The 19,295-nt window shown below is 39.4% G+C and overlaps 2 protein-coding genes and 1 pseudogene across 2 annotated transcripts; all 3 read right to left on the reverse strand.

The window, feature by feature from the left end:
• Positions 1-1,958: 1,958 nt before the first annotated feature.
• Positions 1,959-4,322, reverse strand: LOC147493342 (cytochrome P450 94B3-like). The gene has a single exon (XM_086565739.1). The coding sequence runs from the start codon at positions 3,734-3,736 to the stop codon at positions 2,210-2,212; it is 1,527 nt and encodes a 508-aa protein (XP_086421865.1). The 5' UTR covers positions 3,737-4,322; the 3' UTR covers positions 1,959-2,209.
• A 4,205-nt stretch (positions 4,323-8,527) lies between these two features.
• LOC147493343 (uncharacterized) lies at positions 8,528-9,262 on the reverse strand. The gene has a single exon (XM_086567830.1). The coding sequence runs from the start codon at positions 9,260-9,262 to the stop codon at positions 8,528-8,530; it is 735 nt and encodes a 244-aa protein (XP_086423956.1).
• A 1,947-nt stretch (positions 9,263-11,209) lies between these two features.
• Positions 11,210-12,334, reverse strand: LOC147493344 (4,5-DOPA dioxygenase extradiol-like; annotated as a pseudogene).
• Positions 12,335-19,295: the final 6,961 nt, after the last annotated feature.

Consider the following 19,295-nt stretch of genomic DNA (forward strand, 5'->3'; position numbering starts at 1 on the left):
CGGCTTTTCTCCTCGTCTTTCCGGTCGATTCGTCCTACACTATGCACCGATTTCTCCGTCTTCCTAGGCTCCTTAGCGGTTCTCTGCGGTATATCCTCATATCGTATGTACTTTCGACCTTTGGATACAACGCATGTAACGCCGCGGACTTCGATTTTGGATCTGATTTGTGGACTCTAGTACCCTCGCTTCAACCCATCTTTGGAATGCTATTACTGCGGTGTGCTCATCCAAATTCTCCACCCTCAACGTCTCCTCCTTGAACCTACACAAAAATTCCCTCAGTGTCTCGGCGGATTTCTGTTTGACATTGAAGAGGTCCGCGATATCCACAACTCTCCGTTTTCGATGAATGAAATGGTCCACAAATGCCTGTTCCAACTCCTCGAACTTCTTTATACTGCGTGACGTCAATCGGTAATACCAATCCGAAGCTCCCCCTTTCAGACTAGCGGGGAACATCATGCAGCGGAGTCCGTCATATTTACTCTCTTGCCACAGCCGCATCCGCATGTTGCCTAAAAGTGGTGTAAGTGGTCCCGGGATCACCCCTTTCCCGTCATATCGCTCGAACCTCGGTTTGCGTAAACCTCTTCGGTACCTCGAATTCCAAACAGATCTGCTAGCGGGTTCTCGATTAAGTCCGCCACCACCTTCTTCACCGCCCCTTGGCTTTTTTTTCATTTGCCGACTTATTTCTCTATCCTTTTCAATCATTGCCCGGATCACCTCCAGCCGGACCCCTCCCTCAAGATCACCTCTTGGCCCGAGGAGCTTCCTCGCCTCGTTCCCCCACCTCGCTATTCTCTGGCTCTCTAGTCCCCTCCCCTCTTTGTGTAGTTTCCCTTTCTCTTCTAAGATCTTCATTCTCCTCCCTCAATCTCGCTACTTCTTCCCCGCAAGAGTCAGTTTGCCTCTCCGCCGTCTGCGTCTTGAACTTCCTCTCGTGTTTCTTCCAACTCCACACTCAGAGCCTCTTCCTCATCGATTCCCTCTCTCACTTTTTTTGGTCTCCCTCTCCCTTTCTTAGCTATCGTTGCCATCCTATAACCCTTTCTTCTTGTCTCTAAATCGTAGGTCACTCCGGCGATCCCCACAGACGGCGCCAAATGTATGATCAGATTTTCTCACTACTAACTTCCTCTCTCTTCTCTTCTTTTCTTCACCCCTCTCTTCTCTTTCTCCCCCTTGTCTTCTTATACTTCATAACCGTTAACTGCTTCCCGATTCCACGATCTCCACCTCTCCCTTCCATAACCGCTAACCGTCCACTACGGCCTCAAGTATCGCGGCCTGTATCCTATGCTCTCACTCTCTGGTCTCTTAAGTTACCTCGGTCTCTGGGACATGTCATCCCCATGGTCATGAATTTGGTAGATACAGAACCGATATCGAAATTTTGGGCCTTGCTCTTGATTAATTACACATTGTTCATGGTCCGAAAAGATTTTCAAAAATTTTAGGAAAAAGGAGGTTAAAAATAGATCGGGAATTTTAATTGGAGAACTAAAATTTTAATTGGAGACCGTTTTTAATATAGATCGGGTATTTAAGAAAGATTAAAATTTTCAAGATCGAAATGGAAGTGGATGAAAGTTTGGAGAATACAAAGTGTACTGATTTATGAATTATGATTAGGGGCGAGGGTATTTTTGCCAAACAAGTATCTCACTCTTGACAAAAGCAATTTCGTCATTGGCAGAAGCCGGACCCGAAAACTAATTGTGAATCTCTAATTCTTAAACCTCTTTTATTTAATTAGACATTGGAAAATCGTTTATTAAATTGATGGCATGTTCCTGAAGAATTGTCACATGCAATTAAATTAGTGGTGTGATGAACCTACTACTTAGCAACTCAAAAGTTGCATCTCAATACCAAGCCAACCAAAAAAAAAGGCTTGTGTGTATCTTATATATATATTAAGATAAATACTTGAGCAAATTCTCCGGAAATAATAATCAATTGAAAATGTCAAAAGTTTAATAGAGGTTTAAGAAGGTCACCTGTCATATAAAAAGTCGTATGTATAGTGGAACCTATTGAAAACAATATCTTTACATGAAAGACCAAGAATGGGGAGCAAGAATCGTATCATGCAGATGATTCAAAAGAATCATTCCAGTCGTTCCAGGTAATGGAGACCATTGAAAGAGTACTTTCTTGATATCTTCTTCTTCTTCTAAAATATCTAGCGAGGCACCTCAGCTCACCTTGGACTCCTTGGTTGGACCATGACTTTCAAGCCACCAGCCATGTGTGCAGTCAATAGTGGTACAAAAACAGGTTGGCCCGAACCAACTGGTTTGATCTCAAACTGGTCTAATACTGAACCCACCAGATACTTCATTTGCAAGAAAGCCATCTCTTTCCCAAGACAAATTCTGGGACCCCCTTGAAACACAGGAAACTTGTAAGGACACACATTCCTCAGTTCTCCCCCTTCCTTATCCGGTTCAACAAACCACCGGTCCGGTTTGAACTCGAAGCAGTTTTTGCCCCACAATGTCTCCATTCTTCCCATTCCATAGGGAAAGTAGGTCACTCTATCTCCAGCTCGCACCATAGTTCCATCCGGTAATGTGTCATTGTTGAGCGCATGCTTTGAATCCCACGCGACAGGAGGGTATAGCCGCATACCCTCGCACAAACAAGCCTTTAACAGTCTCATTTCCTTTAAGCCTTCATACTCTATAAATCTCTTGGTAGTTCTATTGCTAGTCTTTTTAACTTCGTCAGCTAACTGTTTCTCTATATGAGGATGTCGGGAAAGTAGCCAGAAAAGCCACGTCATTGCGGCGGACGTAGTGTCTTTTCCTGCCATTATAAAGCTTATAACCATATCTCTAATGAAACTCTCATCACGACCAGCTAATATCAGTTGTGTCAAAAGATCTGCATTCTTTTCTTCATTATTAGTTTCTTGGATAGCCTTCTTCTTGTTCTTGATTATCTCGGTAACAAATTCATGTATGTCTCCAATTGCTTCTTTTAGCTGTTGCTCGGAACTTATACAGAAAATGCGCTTAATTTTCCATACAAGAGATACTGGTGCTGCGCCACGCCTAGCACTTATCTCAGACGCTATGTCAAATGCTTTTGCCAAAGGGGAGATAGCATGTACGTTACTTGGTTCTAAGCAAGCTGGATCAATGCCAAGTGAGAATTTACACACAACGTCAAATGCAAATCTCTTTAAGACTTCTTGCAAGTCTATCACTTCACTAGTCTTCGCCGCCTTTTCTAGCATTGGCAATAATCGTGTTCCTACTTCATCTTCCAGTGCTACTAGGACGAACTCTCGCAAGGACTTAGTGGTGAACCCATGGCTTGCTAACTTTCGCTGCGTATGCCATAAGTCCCCGTCTACATTGAATATGCCAGAGCCTAGAAGGTCACCAAGGATTTCAGTGAAGGGCTTGCCTTTGGGGAAGTTATTGAAGTTGGTCTTTAGTATATGCTCAATATTTTCAGGGTTGGCAGTTACTATAGTTCTTCGTGCACCAAGACGCTGAACTACAATTGTCTGTGTTGGCGATTTGGCAAGGAGGTCTGTGTACCAGTCTAAGAGACGGTAGCGATTGTTGTAGAAGGCGATTATGCATCCGATAAACGGGTAGGATGGTGGTCCATAGTCTGAAAACCGATAGAACATAAACAAAGATAGAAAAGCATGATAAGATAGAAAAAGAAATCCAACTAATGGAAAAAATGAGAGAACAAAGATCATCATCATAGTACTAAAAAACTGTGTTAAAATTGGTGATCGATCTTTTGCAAGTATAGCTAGTTTGAAGTTTGAGAGAGAATCAAGATATGGAAGTTGTGTGCGTTGGAACTTGGAAGTTGTCGAATTTATATCTATAACTGAAACGTTGACCCACACATATCCGCACACAATGAAGAAAGTAAACAGTAAACTCACTCAAGTCTGAACAGGTAATAGTGTCACATGGTTCATGAGTTTAAAATTGTAAGCAACCCACTTAATTGACATGCAAGCACCTCACCATCCAAAAAAAAACATGCAAGTACAAGCACAGTTTCATCTCTGGCTAATTCGTCACATTAACATTCAATTTTGGTTTGTAACACAAAATGACGAAGATGGTACAAATGTATAGGAAATGCATGTAGAGGTATGACACGCCTGCACACTCCTAGTGCTCGTACGCAACCGACCTAGACAGGTTGAACAAGTTTAAGGCTAAATTATGACATTAACCTTCAACTTCGTCACATATTTGAGGTTCGCTTTTACACAGTGATGATAGTACAAATGTATAAGGAACGTATTTAAATGTATGAATCATATCAATTGGAATATTTCTTAATCTGAGGCGAGTTGATCCATGGGATTGAAACATGCTTGTCTCTTAACATTGTAGCAACTATAAAAACTCTCAAGGCAATGTACGACAATACACGGAATTATTTTGATCATATTTTCGGTCTGTGAAAGTCGTGTGCTTTTGCGTGCGAGGTTGCACCGCTGAACTGGTCCTAGACTCCTAGATCTACATATGGGGTTGCATAGTAGCATACGCAAAACTCAATTTAATTAATATGGGCTATGAGGATGACGGTGATGATATTTTTTTGTGGTTTTCTGCCGTTGTATAGGTCGGTGAGTTCATTTCATAGTTTGGTTGCTTCCAACTCCCACAGCGTGTGATGAATAAATGATTTGCAGTGTCGATTAGAGGGTAACGCCTTGTTTTTGCAACAAAAGCATGACTGAATTGGACACCTGATATTTGTTTATTTCTTGTTTTTAGGATGTGTGATCTAATAACAATCGTGATGTCAGTGCTTGCGACTAAAGAATTTATATTCTTTTACGACTTTGGCCTCATTGCCTGATAGTGAATGTATTAAAAAGAGTCATTGCGTCGACTTCATAATCCACACAAATATTCTATAGTCACGAGGGATTATACATCCAATAATAGATTTAGAACACAAGCAGACTGAGGAACTTTTTGTTCCTTTTTTTCTGAACTCTCTATTGAGGCTGGGTTACTCATAATGTAGGCAAGGCATTGGCCACACGTACATGCCCACGCACTTAAAAGTCCCATGCACTATGAACAAAAGCAGAATGAGATAGGTGTTGTGACTGACTGATTGTACAATATTAGCCAAACATATTAAATTGGAACCACGCCGACCATAATGAAGATGGAAGTTTTTTGTATTTTTTCTCAAGTCGTCAAGTCGAATCAGCAGAGTGGGATCACATTCCACCGCAAGTTGCCCCTCCTTCCAAGCTCCAACTCATGTATACTATATTCGTCCTTCATTTTTGTGGTACATATTTTAATGGGTGGAGGGCAAGTTGCACTCGTGCCGTGGGGCTTTCACATGGTACACACTAAAACTGAATTAGAGTTGCATCAGAATACTCTTTTTGTCTACTTTTGGAACTATATATCAGACTTCAACTAAAAAGACATGTCAAACCAATCTCTAGTGAGTCAATATCCATTTTATGAACATCTTTAAAACCTGCGCCGTACCATCCACGATTAGAGCATTCCCAATGTAACTCACTATCTATAAAAGAAAATTGAGAGTTTTCATCTTTGAATACTAAAAAACCCTTGTCTAATGCAAGGGTGACAAAGCCAGTAATTTGTAACTAAGTCACAATGAGGATAGCACTTGCTATTGAGATTTTCACTAAGTTGTGAGCTTCAGACGGAATGTTTTATTCCGTCTCGTGTATTTTTTTTTTAATTTTTTCGGTTTTTTTTTTCGGACGGAATGAAACATTCCGTCTCGCATGCATTTTCGACTTTCTTTTTTTCGGACGGAATGAAATATTCCGTCTCGCGTGTTTTTTCGACTTTTTTTTTGTTTTTTTTTTAATTTCAAACAGGATGTTTTATTCCGTTCGGCACGTTTTTTCAATTTTTACATTCAGACGGAATCAAACATTCCGTCCGAAGTTTAAAATCACCTTAGCATTGGGCAACCTTTTCTTATTTTTCACCACAAAGATAGCAAAGAGGAGAAATAGTTATATATGGAGGTGAAAAAAAATTGCTTGCATTAGGAATGCTCTTACAGGCAATCCAAATATCCAATAGGAAGACGTCAATAAGAAAAGCGCTGGTGATATAGATGGTATTTTAGGCCACCAACCTTTCTTCGTAACCAAAAGATGTGAGTGGTGGCCTAGTCTTACATTTGATTGTTACATCTATTCTACTCTATAATGCGGTGTAGGCAAGTGAGCCATTTTGGCGTGGCAAATCTCTTCGCACCACTTAAGACGGTTTTGTCTCTAGTTTCTATCTTAAATTATAAGAGAGTAAGCTAAATGCAATTGTAATATCTATTATATTTTAGGGGCTAAAACATAATATATCATAAAGATAAAACTTCCTTTGTTGATGAAGTGGGCCAATATTTTGATTGAGTTGTCTCCACCAATAACAAACTATTTGGACGATTTTGTCCCTATTTTGCATCTTAAATTACAAGATAATTGTAAATACATCATTTATAATAACTATTATATTTTAGGAGTAAAATAGTATTAAGTATTTTTTTTTTTTTATTTATAATAAAATTGGTCAGTGCAAACTAATGTGGGATAGACACATGCTCAAAACTAGTTTGATTGGATTGGGATTTGGGAATGCTCTTCGGACAGATTAAGGAAAACTTTGAGCTGAGAGCCCGAGACCATGTTAAAAAATGAAGCCTGTCTGAAATTTGGGTTGGGCTCCGCTGGTAAGTCTATGAAAAGCATACGCAAAAGTTTGTGGAAAGGTGGACCGTAAAAGTTCTAGCCTTCAGGTTCCTAGATTTAGACTTTACATTCCGCATAAAGAGAAGAACGAACAATCAACTGGAAATCTGCACACTGCCTCGCTGGACCCAACTCGCTTGAGGCTGTAGTCCCACTCCTAAATTGCGCTAACTGCACACAGATGCACTTGAGGCTGCACCATAGTAGTTCGAATTTTGAACAAGTCTAACGTGTCGTTTGAAATTAAGCTCACATACGGGTAGAAGGTAGAAATGACCCAAAAACTCCAGTCACTGTGGGCAAAATAATAGGTTCTGGCCTACGAAGGTATCACTTAAATTCACGATTTGTAAATTTTCCATTTACTGGCCACACATGTACATGATTTAGTTAGCATGAATCGTGTGAGAGCTTTTTTTCCGATAATATATATAAATTATGTGAGAAGCTTGCGTTGCGTAACAACTGTACTATTTCTTGTTAGCAATACGCGAAAGATTGCAGGAGAAATTTGCAGCAACAACTTGAGTGCCTATCAGAAGAATGCCGCCCTTAATAAATGGTGCCGCAGCATGGATGAAAACAACCAAAACTTTGTAACATGTGAGTCGCGCAGCCGGTTGCAAAAATTTGTTCCCATGTTGATATAGGAAGCTTCTCCGAGATACATTTTTCGCCCAACATCATTTTCATATTAACGCATACGTTCTGCAGATCTGTGTCTGCAATAACATTATGCACATTGCATTCAGCCATATTTGTTGTATTTACTTTCAGAACATAGGACTGTCTGCAATGTGCCGTGTATTCTCCATTCTTCACAAATAATTAGTTTCCAGGATCCGATGATATATATATACTAGAAATTAACTGCCACGCCACTCGAGTCATAAAGTTATTTATTTTTTTATTAATTAAATTAAAAGCTGCAAAAGAAACACAAAAATCTAATAACTATTATTTACAAAATTAATATTGAGTGCTTATGGAGGATGTATGCTACTTAGATTGTTTTGGATTAGGATGATCTTTGTTATATAAACATATGCATCAAATTCATTCATTTATCAAAAAATTTAAGAAGTCATTACAATACAAAAATAACTCTGCAGCTCCACTCTTGGCTGCCTAAGAAGCAAGTGTTTTTGAGCAAACATGTTACATTTTTTTTTTTTTTTGGGTTGGCAAGCGGGGTTTTTAACGAGGTCCCCTACCCCTTTATTTATAAAAATAAAACTTGGAGTCAATTACATCTCATATACTGTTTTCCACTAGCATCCTCATATACAATTTTCCTAATATCTTCTGAGAATGAACTAGGGATCAGTTCAATAAAACTCACATTGGGCACATTTGTCGCTAATGCATCGCCTAATTTATTACTCTCCCTATACACATGTACTATTTCAAACTTTTCTAACTCTTGTATAATGTGCTTCACTTCCTTGATGATGTGTCTCACCCGCCACGGATGTGTCCCCTTTAGAAATGATATAACATTTTTGAAATGCTGCCACAAGCACCCTTTTGATATATTTCGCCTCTTCGGCTGACTTTAATCCTTCTTGCAATAATCCCTCGTAGCTCAATCATTGCTATCTCACAAAATGACGATTTTCCATGTCTTTGCCGCAACCACTTCTCTGCCTCGCTTCTAATCACAAGTGACCCACCCTCCAATCTGTCCTTGCAATGTTCCATCGTAATTTAGATTGTACATACCTTCTCCTCCTCTTTCCCACACACACATCCTTCTTGTCTCCCTCTTTATTCCGGGGTGTTCACGTTCCATTTTTCCATAAACCTTTGACGCTCTGGCCCTTCTTCCATTTTATAGTTCGCTGAACTCAGCTTTATCTTTACATCTCCAAGCATCATGTGAATGAGGTCTTGCGAAGTTCTGTACTGATTTTCGAAGATTCGCTTGTTTCGTTCCATCCATATCCAGTAAAAGAACGCATTGACAATGAGCTTCAGCGCATCTTTCTTCCCTCCATTACCTTTACTCTCCTGCAACACCCATTCACACTCAGCTTCCCACGTCATGGCCAGCTGCCTTGAGTACCCTGCATAAGTAATCAGTTGTATCCATATATATTTGGAATAGTTACAGTGAAAAAACAAATGTTTCTCCGTCTCATCTTCCCTCAAACACAGCACACACATTTTCGATTGCACTACTCTCCAGTCATACATCTTACTTAGTGTTTTTAGCGCTCCTTTCATTACCATCCACCCAATGAACGAGTGCCTCGGGATGTTATTCCGAAACCATATTGTTCTGTACCAATCATTATTCTGTATCTTTCTCCTCATCGTCTGATAAGTTTCTTTCAGCTGGAACCCACCATATAGCGCATCAGTCCACACTACCTCATCTGCTCCCACCTTTATTGTTTCTCCCTCTTTCATCTCCTTCACTATCTTTGGACATTCTCTCCCCAGCCTATTTGTTATACTCCATTCTCCATTATTAATAAAGTTCGCAACTGGTGCATTCATATGACAACTTGTGTCATATGTGAATGTTTGTGGGAACACATTCTTTAAAATACCTCTTGGATGCCAAGGGTCCTACCAGAAGAGTGTATCTCTGCCATCTCCTATCTGATGTCGCACTATAAGTTTTGCATCATCCCTACTATTCAAAATAGCTCGCCAGCTATATGAGCAATCATTCAGAATCTTCATGCTCCAGAAGTTCTTAGTTCCGATGAGATTCTTCCAAATCCAAACAACCCATAAGTTATCCTTTTTACTAACCAAATTCCACACATGACGCATAATGGCAGCTTTGTTCACAGTATTAACATTCTGTATTCCCAGCCCACCTTCTTCATATGGATAACACACTTTATCCCACCCAATCAGTGCATGAGATGGTAAACAATCTGTCCCAGTCCAGAGAAAATTTCTACATAATTTATTTATCTCATCCAAGATGCTTTGAGGCATTATGTATGTTGCAAACCAGTATACACTCAAGGGTATGTCTAAAAGAAACAAAGTTCATTACAGAAAGATTTATAACAAAATATATTTGTAAGCACTGGTTTCCACCTCCATGGTGCATTGTCAGCTCCATCCCCACATGCGTCTATAACTTGCTTGGCATCCCCTTCATAAAAAGTACTGCTCCATTGTTTCTAGTGTGAAAATTCCCCTGCTGGCTTAGCATCTAGTAATTTTGCTTATGCAGACGTATTAGCCGTCTTCTTTCTTGAGCAAGCACCTTGAAAGCTTCCTTCATTGTCCCTTCCAGCCACAGCTAGAGTATCATGATAACCATCACTTTTTAAAGCATCATAAAACTTAATCTTCACCAAACCAAGTGGTGGGCAAATGGTGATGAATATGTTATTGTCTTGCTGCCCCTGCTAAGAAGCTCCAATGCAATCAATTATGCTCCCTGCATATAACATATGAAGCATTTATAGATATCTCAAGCAAGATGCCCCTTAAGACTATGATGTGTGTCTTCTTAGTATATGATAAATTTCAAGAATCGTCGAGTAATGAAATCATTAAGGCAAAATGGCATAGTAAATAAGATTGTGTCAAATTTCAACAACAATATATGTCACTAAATGCAAGAACTCTATTGATAATGGAAAAATAGTAGCAGACACATCTTTTATGGAATTTAAACAGTATATCATCAACCTTTTATATAAATGATAAGATATTATAAACACACAACAGTGGTTGTTCTCTACTTTCTCTAATCACGCCCTAGCTAATATTGGTTGTGATTTCGACCTCATGGCCATGAAAGATGAAAAGAGCTGGTGCTCTCACATTTCGGAAATCCTTGTTACAGAGCCAACCATTATAGACATAGAACATTGTATTCCTCCTTTCATCGCAAGTACCAATGAACTCCTTAAAGGTAATATTCATGCTCATGCGTTTACCTACTTTCCACCACCATGATACACTGGTTCTACTCTAAATTTATTTCAGCAGCCAATCATCTGCTTCAAGCTTGTATATTTTACTTGATGCTGAAGTTGATATTTCATTCGTCATATTAAATGGAATTTAAGCTTTTCAAAATTAGAACCAGTGAACTTATAGTTGCTACTTTCTAACGGTCAGATTTGAAGCTATTTGTTTTGTCTGTCATCTCAATACTACGAAAAAAAAATCAAGATAAATGTTTGAAAATGTATGTAAAACTGGTAAAGAAAAAACTTAAATGCTAGTTGGATCATAATAGATGTTTTCATAAAGAACTTTTATAGCAACCTTCGTCGTCCCATTTCATTTACCTGCTTAATTGATTTGATTCCTGTAAAGGGAAAAGTAAAATTGATTTGGAGCATTTTCTCATTGGTTTCTCTAGAAACAAATGAGATGACAATAATTACATACATATAATCTTTCAAATGTCAATTTTTATTGTCATCAAGAATAAATACGATTTGTCGAAAGTGCATCTGTTAATGATCAATTTGTCGTGAAATGGTAAGAGGCATAAGAAATTGAACCAAGACTCCAACTACGATGGATCTATTCCGCCCTAGACTTGTACCCTGCAGCCCCAAGTGCTACGTGCAAAGGGTAAAAGTGATCTGGGTGAGGGTGTGCCTTTTTTCCATATGGGGCCTTCTTCTCGTAATGGTTCACATCTCCATATCTGCAAAACAATCCTTTCCAAGTTCAACATATAATTATAGAGGTCTCCTTGTTTATGAACATAATTTACCAACAATGTTTTTCTCTATCTCCATATTTTTTCTAAATAATCAATGGAAAAACTTAGATTTTGAGTGCAGTTACCTTCCATTTAATAGAGACTCTTTGAGCCATGTATCAAAGACTTTAGCCCAAGAAACAACATGACCGTTACTCATACCCATTTCTCTTAAGTTGTGTGTAGCACTTCTTGATCCAAATATAAGTACCCCTTCTTCTCTAAGAGGAGCCAATGCCTCGCCCATGTTATAGTGATAGGTTCCATCCTTGTTGGCATTGGGATACATGAGCATGGTGGGCACCCAAGCACCATGGTCGAGTTTGCGTCCTTTTTCTACATTTACGCGTTTAAAGCCGCTCGCTATCAACAACTCCTTTACTCTCATTGCTAGGTCTGGTGCACCTGGTGCAGGGTACTTAATTTGGTGTATAAAGAACCCAAGTTCAGGAAAATTCATTAAATATTTTAATTATGATTAAGACTTCAGAAACATAAAATCGTCTACGATTAAAGCATCAAACCAATAGTAGAATTAGGAAAAACCCGAATAGTCTACCTTATCTCACCAGCCATAACTATTCAATTATATATAAGACAATGAAACCTTTATGAAGAGCAATGTGGCAAAACATAATATTGAATTAAAGGATTGAAAAATAAGTTTGGTCACGGTTCATTGGATTAATGCACCTGATACATGGATTTATGAAAACCATAAAAATCATAGATGGTGTCATTGGGACCATTTACGACGTTCACTGTCAGTTCTGAAGTCTCCCAATGCCCAGATGATGATTTTTTTAGAGTAAGTAGGACTCTTTAATTTAGAGTAAGTAGGACTTTTAAAAGAAACTGATTTATCACCGTAGGATCATCCCAAAATTGTTTTCTCCCCGACCACTCGATATAACAACATAAAAAGACCAAACTGTTTTATTATATAGATATATACTAGCTTGTAGGCCTGTGCATATGCACCGGCTCTTTTGAAAACATTTATATATTTTTTTTTAGAAAATTGAGACTACCATTTTAGTCGCTAACCCGTTGTAGATGTTGTGTTTACTGGACAACGACCTGATGATCTGGAGAATTAGGAATGGCTGCACTCTTCTTGGGATAAGAGTTGCCTACGTATCAAGTTTCTCAGGCTAAACTTGAATCAAGCCTTATGTAGTTCATCTCTCTCTATTTATAGATGTGTGAGTTGACTTTCCATATTTGCTTTGGACCGTTATGAAATGTAGATCCACCTTGTGTGCTATCTTGATGATTCGCCATTAATGTGCTGTTACAAAGTTAATGTTTCCTTGATTATGGCGTTGATTGAGCTATGAGATTGCGCTAGTTGATATCCTTCCATAAATGACTGTAACTGATGCTTCGGACGACCTGGGTGTTGGATCGTTGGGTATGGTTTGATGGTGTTGGATGACCTGAAGGAGGACGACCTGTTATGTGGACACGTGTACTGTAGTGTGGAACGGAGGGTACTTACACAGCCCCCTTTATTTTTTATTCGTTCTTTGGACGCCTGTTGCGTAGAGAAAGAGGGGTTAAAAAGTAAAGATTTGAAAACATGTGTCTGACAGCTGTTTTGTTTTGAATTTAGGTTTTGGGGAATGTGCGGGAACTGTTTGGGCTGAATTTGTGGGTCCGAAATTATGGCAATTTGTGGGCGAGTAATGATTTAGGTTTTAGGAACACGAAACATTTTTGTTCTCGAGGTTTGGGGTAGTTGAGGGTTTTTTGACTTTGGGATTTCGCTTGCTCAGTTCTCATTCTAGACAAAGAGAAAAAACCCAGACCGAAAGAAAAAAGGAAAAGAAAGAAACAAAAAAACGTTTTCCTTCTTCGGTATCAGGTACGTCTTTTGATCTTGCAAATCTTTTCTTTTGTTAATTTTAGATCTCATAATGTCTGCTACCAGTGATAGCTTGAGTGGTGAGGTGGAAGTTGATGAATGGAGAGAGTGAACGGTAAGTGATAAAAAAAGTTAAGGAGTGGGTGTGTAGTGGTGATAAGGCTTCATCATCTTCATCGTTGGAGACGGTGGATGTGAGGAAGCCTAAGTCGGAGGATTGCTATGTAGTTTTGAGGGAGGAGTTTGGTTGGGTGGAGTCTGACTTGACCATGTACGACTTGAGGGGAGAAAGGAATTTGTTTCATAGTGACTAAGTTCCTTGGGGTGGAGGAGTAGTTATTTGCTATGGACAGTTGAAGGATGGGATGAGGTTACCTTTTTCCCGTCTTAATGTGGAGGTGTTAAACTTTTTGGGGAAGCCCCTTGTCAGTTCATGGGGAATAGCTAGAGGATTCTCCATGTGTTGAACTTGTTGAATGACAGGGGCTATAACATCTGTTTAACGGATGTGATGGAGCACTTTGTTGTGAGGAGGTCGGGTGCTATGAATTTCGGTTTTCATGTCTTTAAGGGAAAGTCTCCTGTTATCGTGGGGGTGAGTAAGGAGGACTGGAGTCGTAGGCCGTTGTTTGCTGTGGGTAGATATTGTCCTCCTGGTTTGGAGATTGAAAATCAGGTTATAAAGTTGCCTGGTAAGTCGTTGGTTTTAGGTCGTAATGTGTGTATGGTATATCATAATTTGGACGTTCTGATTTATTTGGTTTGTTTTTGCAAAGATCAATATTCGTTTTCGTACTAAGGCCGATGTTATTGAAAGGTTTGCTTGTTTGAGCTTGGAGGAGAAACAAGCTTTGTTAGGGGAGGTTGTGCATTATTTTAAGAGGCGCGGAGGAGAGAAGATCAACCGTAAGAGGCTGGAGCAAAAGGCGAGGGCTCGCAAAGCTGCGGTTGTTATCTCTTATTCTAGCTCGGAATCTTCCATGGAGAGGGAGAGCCAAAAGAAAGCACCTGTTTTTGGAGGGAAAAGGGCTGGAGGTGCTGGTGATAGCCGTTCTGGGGCGGCTAGGTTGGCTGGAGGATCTACTGAACACCGTCCTAGGGCAGTGAGGATGGTATCCAGATGCTCTGAGTTGGGTGATGCAAATCGTTTGGCGTCCTAACATTCTGAGCTAGGGGATGTGGCACGCTCTACATCCAACCGCTTCTCCTCTGGTGATGCAGATCGTTCTGCGTCCACTTGCTTCTCTTCTGGAGATGCGGGTGCTGAAAGTGCTGGTGGGGAGGGTGATGCTCCCACTTCATTTTGGAAGCCTAATCTGAAAAGTCGTTCTGAAGTGGTTGAGTCGGAGGGGGATAAGAGGGCCCGAACTGAGTCTGAGGAACGACCTAGTACTGGTGAGGGTCGTACATCTTCAGGTCGGATTCATCTGAAGAAAATGAACCTGATTGATTTGGCTACTGATGATGAGGTGGCTGAGGCCCGTGGAAAGAAGAAAGTTGATGAGGTTGAGCCTGTTGCTGAACAGTGCAAAGGGTCCGGAAGTACGGACCCAAGTAAGAAGAGTGAAAGTGTTGTTCTGGACTGGCTGGTTATGTATGAAGACCCTATTAGTAGGCTGAGGAAGTTTGTGGAGAATGGTGACTGTAGCTTTAAGTCCAAGTTGGTTGGTGGGGCGTTGCTGGAGAGTATTGTCCCCACAGAAGGCGCCAATGTAGATGTTGTGTTTACTGGACAACGACATGATGATCTGGAGAATTGGGAATGGCTGCACTCTTCTTGGGATAAGAGTTGCCTACGTATCAAGTTTCTTAGGCTAAACTTGAATCAAGCCTTACGTAGTTCATCTCTCTCTATTTATAGATGTGTGAGTTGACTTTCCATATTTGCTTTAGACTGTTATGAGGTGTAGATCCACCTTGTGTGCTATCTTGATGATTTGCCATTAATGTGCTGTTACAAAGTTAATGTTTCCTTGATTATGGCGTTAATTGAGCTCTGAGATTGCGCTAGTTGATATCCTTCCATAAATGGCTGTAACTGATGCTTCGGACGACCTGGGTGTTGGGTCGTTGGGTACGGTTTGATGGTGTTAGATGACCTGTTATGTGGACACGTGTACTGTAGTGTGGAACGGAGGGTACTTACACCCGTTTTAATTTTATAACAAATTGTTTTAAATTAAGTTTTAAAACCCCATTTTTTCAATTGGGAGAGAGATTCTATTTTAATAGGAGAATGACTCCATTTTTAATTAGATACGCTAGATTTTCGCTTAATTTTCAATAAGGGAGGAATTCTCATTTTAATAGGAGAAGGATTCCCGCTTTAATTAAAAGTGTTAGAAATTGTTTTAATAGGAAAAGAATTCTCGTTATAATAGAAGAGAAATTCCCGTTTTTTTTTCAAATAGGAGAGAAATTATCGTTTTAATAGGAGATGACGTGGAATTTTAATAGAGCTCGAAAAATACCCCTTGTGGGAGCTTTAATATTAAGATATAGATGTGTGTGGTGTACGTGTCGTGTGTATTAAACACTCACAGAGTCACAATTAACAAACTAGTAAGGAAAGAGCTAGTCGAGGGTGGAAAGGAGAGGTGGAACTTTCCTGAAGGCCAAAAAGCAACCAATCTCTAGCTATATCATCTATCGTATTCAGAAAAACTATATCGTACCAGTTCAAAATTATAGAACAAGGTGTTGGGGAAAACAATACCAATTAATCCCCACTAAGATAGTTTGTTCTTAGACAATTTTCTACTCTAATAAAAAATCTAAACTTTAACTACAACCAACAATCATAACCTAAACTATGGATATAACTATCACAAACAAGCAATAGAAATTTAAAGCAAGCTAAGTAAAACATACCACAACACAAAGATGTACCGTGGTTTAGCCAGTGATGCCTACTTCCACAAGAGCTAATCATTTTATAAGTATGAAAAGGAAGATTATAATCATTCCTCTCAAGTTTCTCCACCTTACTAGATCACTCCTCTCTCCTTATAAGCTTTTCTCTTTGTAAGGGTTTTCTCTCAATTTTGATTGCTCTTAAAATTGGGTTTCTAATCAAGGCTTGGTTTTCCAAAACCTAACTTTTGGGTTTTATAGGAAACTGCAATCTCATGGTTACTATAGAAAAATAGATACTAACAAGTTTAGGCATGAGCGCGGGCGCGCTCTCGGCAAGGCCAATTCGAGCGTGCGGGGGCCCTCTTCGATTTTTCTCAGAAAAGTCTAGTAGACTTCTTTCATAAGAGGGCTGAAAAAAAAACTATCTTCTTTTTCTCTCCAAGGGAGCCTTGGGCAAAACCATTTTTGAGCGTGTGCTCGCTCAAACCTCTTCACACAAACAATATCAGATTCTCTCATTCTTCCTCATGTGAAAGATAACTCCAACAATCTCCCCCTCCTGAATAGTGAGGGGGGGAGGGATACCTCCATGCATTCCCAAATCAACAGGAGGAGTGTGCTACCATTCCGGCGGTAGCACAACAACTATTAAACTTACCTTTCGATAAGACTTTGGTTATCATATCCGACCCGTTCTTGTCGATATGGATCTTCTCAATACACAAATGCTTGTCTTCTAGAACTTCTCCAATCCAATGATAACGCACATATATGTGCTTGGATCTAGAATAAAAACTTAGATTTTTGCTCAAATAGATGACGCTCTGACTGTCACATAGAACTACAAACTATTTCTGCTTTAGCCCAAGTTCATCGAAGAACCTCTTTATCCATATCATCTCTTTGCAACACTCAGTGGCTACAATATACTCGACTTCTGTAGTAGAGAGGGTAACACACTTTTGCAACTTAGAGTGCCAAGAAACTGCTCCCCCTGCAAAAGTAAACAGAGAACTGGAGGTGGACTTCATCGAGTCAACATCACCTACCATGTCCGCATCTGTGTAGCCTTCAAACAAGGTTTTACTCCCACCATAACACAAACACGCTTTGGAAGTGCTCTTGAGATATCTCAATATCCACTTAACACCTTCCCAGTGCTCTTTACCCGGATTTGACAGAAAATGGCTTACAACACCAATAGCGAAATCAATATCCGGTCTTGTACACACCATTGCATACATCAAGTTACCCACTGCGGATGCATAAAGAATCTTTTCCATTTGACTCTGCTTATGCTCACCCTTTGGACACATATATTTGGTCATGTGGAACTGGCCACCAAGCGGACAACTGACTGGCTTCACTTGATCCATGTTGAATTTGTTTAACACCTTCTCAATATAGCTTTCTTGAGAAAGCCACAACTTCTCACTCTTTCTGTCATGAGTGATCCGTATACCAAGTATCTGTTTTGCTTGACCCAAATCTTTCATCTCAAAGGACTTACTCAAGTCTTTCTTTAGCTTGGATATCTTGTTGATGTTCTAACCAACTATTAACATATCATCCACATACAACAAGAGCACTATGAAATCTCCATCTGGAAATTTCTGAACAAACACACAATGATAGGAAGCGGACTTCATGTAGCCATGCTTCAACATAAAGGAATCAAACTTTATGTACCACTGTCTCGGTGCCTGTTGATAAGAGCCCAAAACTGTAGTTTTAACCCCTTAGCAGTCATACTTTTAGACCAATTATGTGAGTAATAAGTAAGAGTTAATACCGACACGTGTTTTATGTATTTTCGGGCTTCAAAGTCAATTATGTGCAGGAATGTGCCACTTTGATGAGATAAAGGAGCAATGGTTGGTTACTAAGGAGTTCGGTGATTAAAGGCCAAGATTCAAGAAGACAAAGCCTTTGTAAAGCCTGGTCAAAAGATGAGAAGTCAAGGTCCACGCAAAAGTAAACAAATGCACAAAGACAACAGAACTTCCGAAGACCATATCTTTGGACTCAGACTTTGAATTGGGCCTACCTTATGTCAAAACGACCGGCTCGGAAAGAGCTTTCCAATGGACCAAGCCTTGACCCAATCAGAGGAGTAGAAGTGGACGAAAAGTCTGCTGAAGCCAATGGCAGCTGAAGAGGCCTTTTTGGACTAAAAGAATTGAGTTTTGGGCCTGATCCTCTGGCCCAAAACATGACTCCAAGCCCATGCACGATTTTTGGATCGGAACATATAAAAACCAAAGCTTAGCTCTTTGTTAATGGTAGCTAGTTAGACCTAAAATAATATAGATAAATCTAGATCTGTTTTCATTAATTAATTTAAGTTTTAGTTCCATTTTCAGTTCTTATTTTAGATTAAGTCTTTGAATCATTATTCTTGATTGATTAGATAAATAAAAAAATAGTTATTTTAGCAAGTTCGAATTGTGGTATTTCAATTTATAGATCTAGTTTTAATTATTGTTGGTTACCATTTCTTAGTTGTTAATTAGAATTTAATCATTGTTTAGTTTAGATTAAGTAGATTTCGAATCTTGATATTATGTTTAGTTATAATAATATGGGAAATGATGTTTTGATGACTCAAGGCTAAAACATCCATTAGAGGGGTTGATGAAGCCTTGATGAAAACTTAGTTGTTTAGTATAGAATCGTTGTAGAATCTATTCCACTCTAGAAGGTCGTGTTTCGCCATGAGAATGGGTGGGGCGACCTCACATGCTAGTTAGTACTTGGTAGAAATGCCATGAACACTAGGGATTAGACTCGAAATTCTTGCCGCGGAAAACGTAAGAATCGAGATACGACAATCTATACTAGGTTATTAAGTTGGATTCGAGGTGGATTTAATTCCCCTATTTCTTTATCTAGATTCAAACAATCGATTTCGTAGCTTTCATAGATTAACTTTAGTTTATATTTTATCTTGTTATTTATTATATCTTGTTATTTAAATTAACGTCTTGTTAGCATAACATTTCAGAAAGCTCTCATTAGACTTAAGACTGATTTCTTAGACTTAGAAAACAATCCATGCTAGGGAACTAGGAGTGGAACGAACTTCCTACTCCACTTAGTGCAATTCGTCGACGTAG

The sequence above is a fragment of the Coptis chinensis genome, chromosome 6 (genome assembly GCF_015680905.1).
Source record: "Coptis chinensis isolate HL-2020 chromosome 6, ASM1568090v1, whole genome shotgun sequence".
In the NCBI taxonomy this organism is placed as follows: domain Eukaryota; kingdom Viridiplantae; phylum Streptophyta; class Magnoliopsida; order Ranunculales; family Ranunculaceae; genus Coptis; species Coptis chinensis.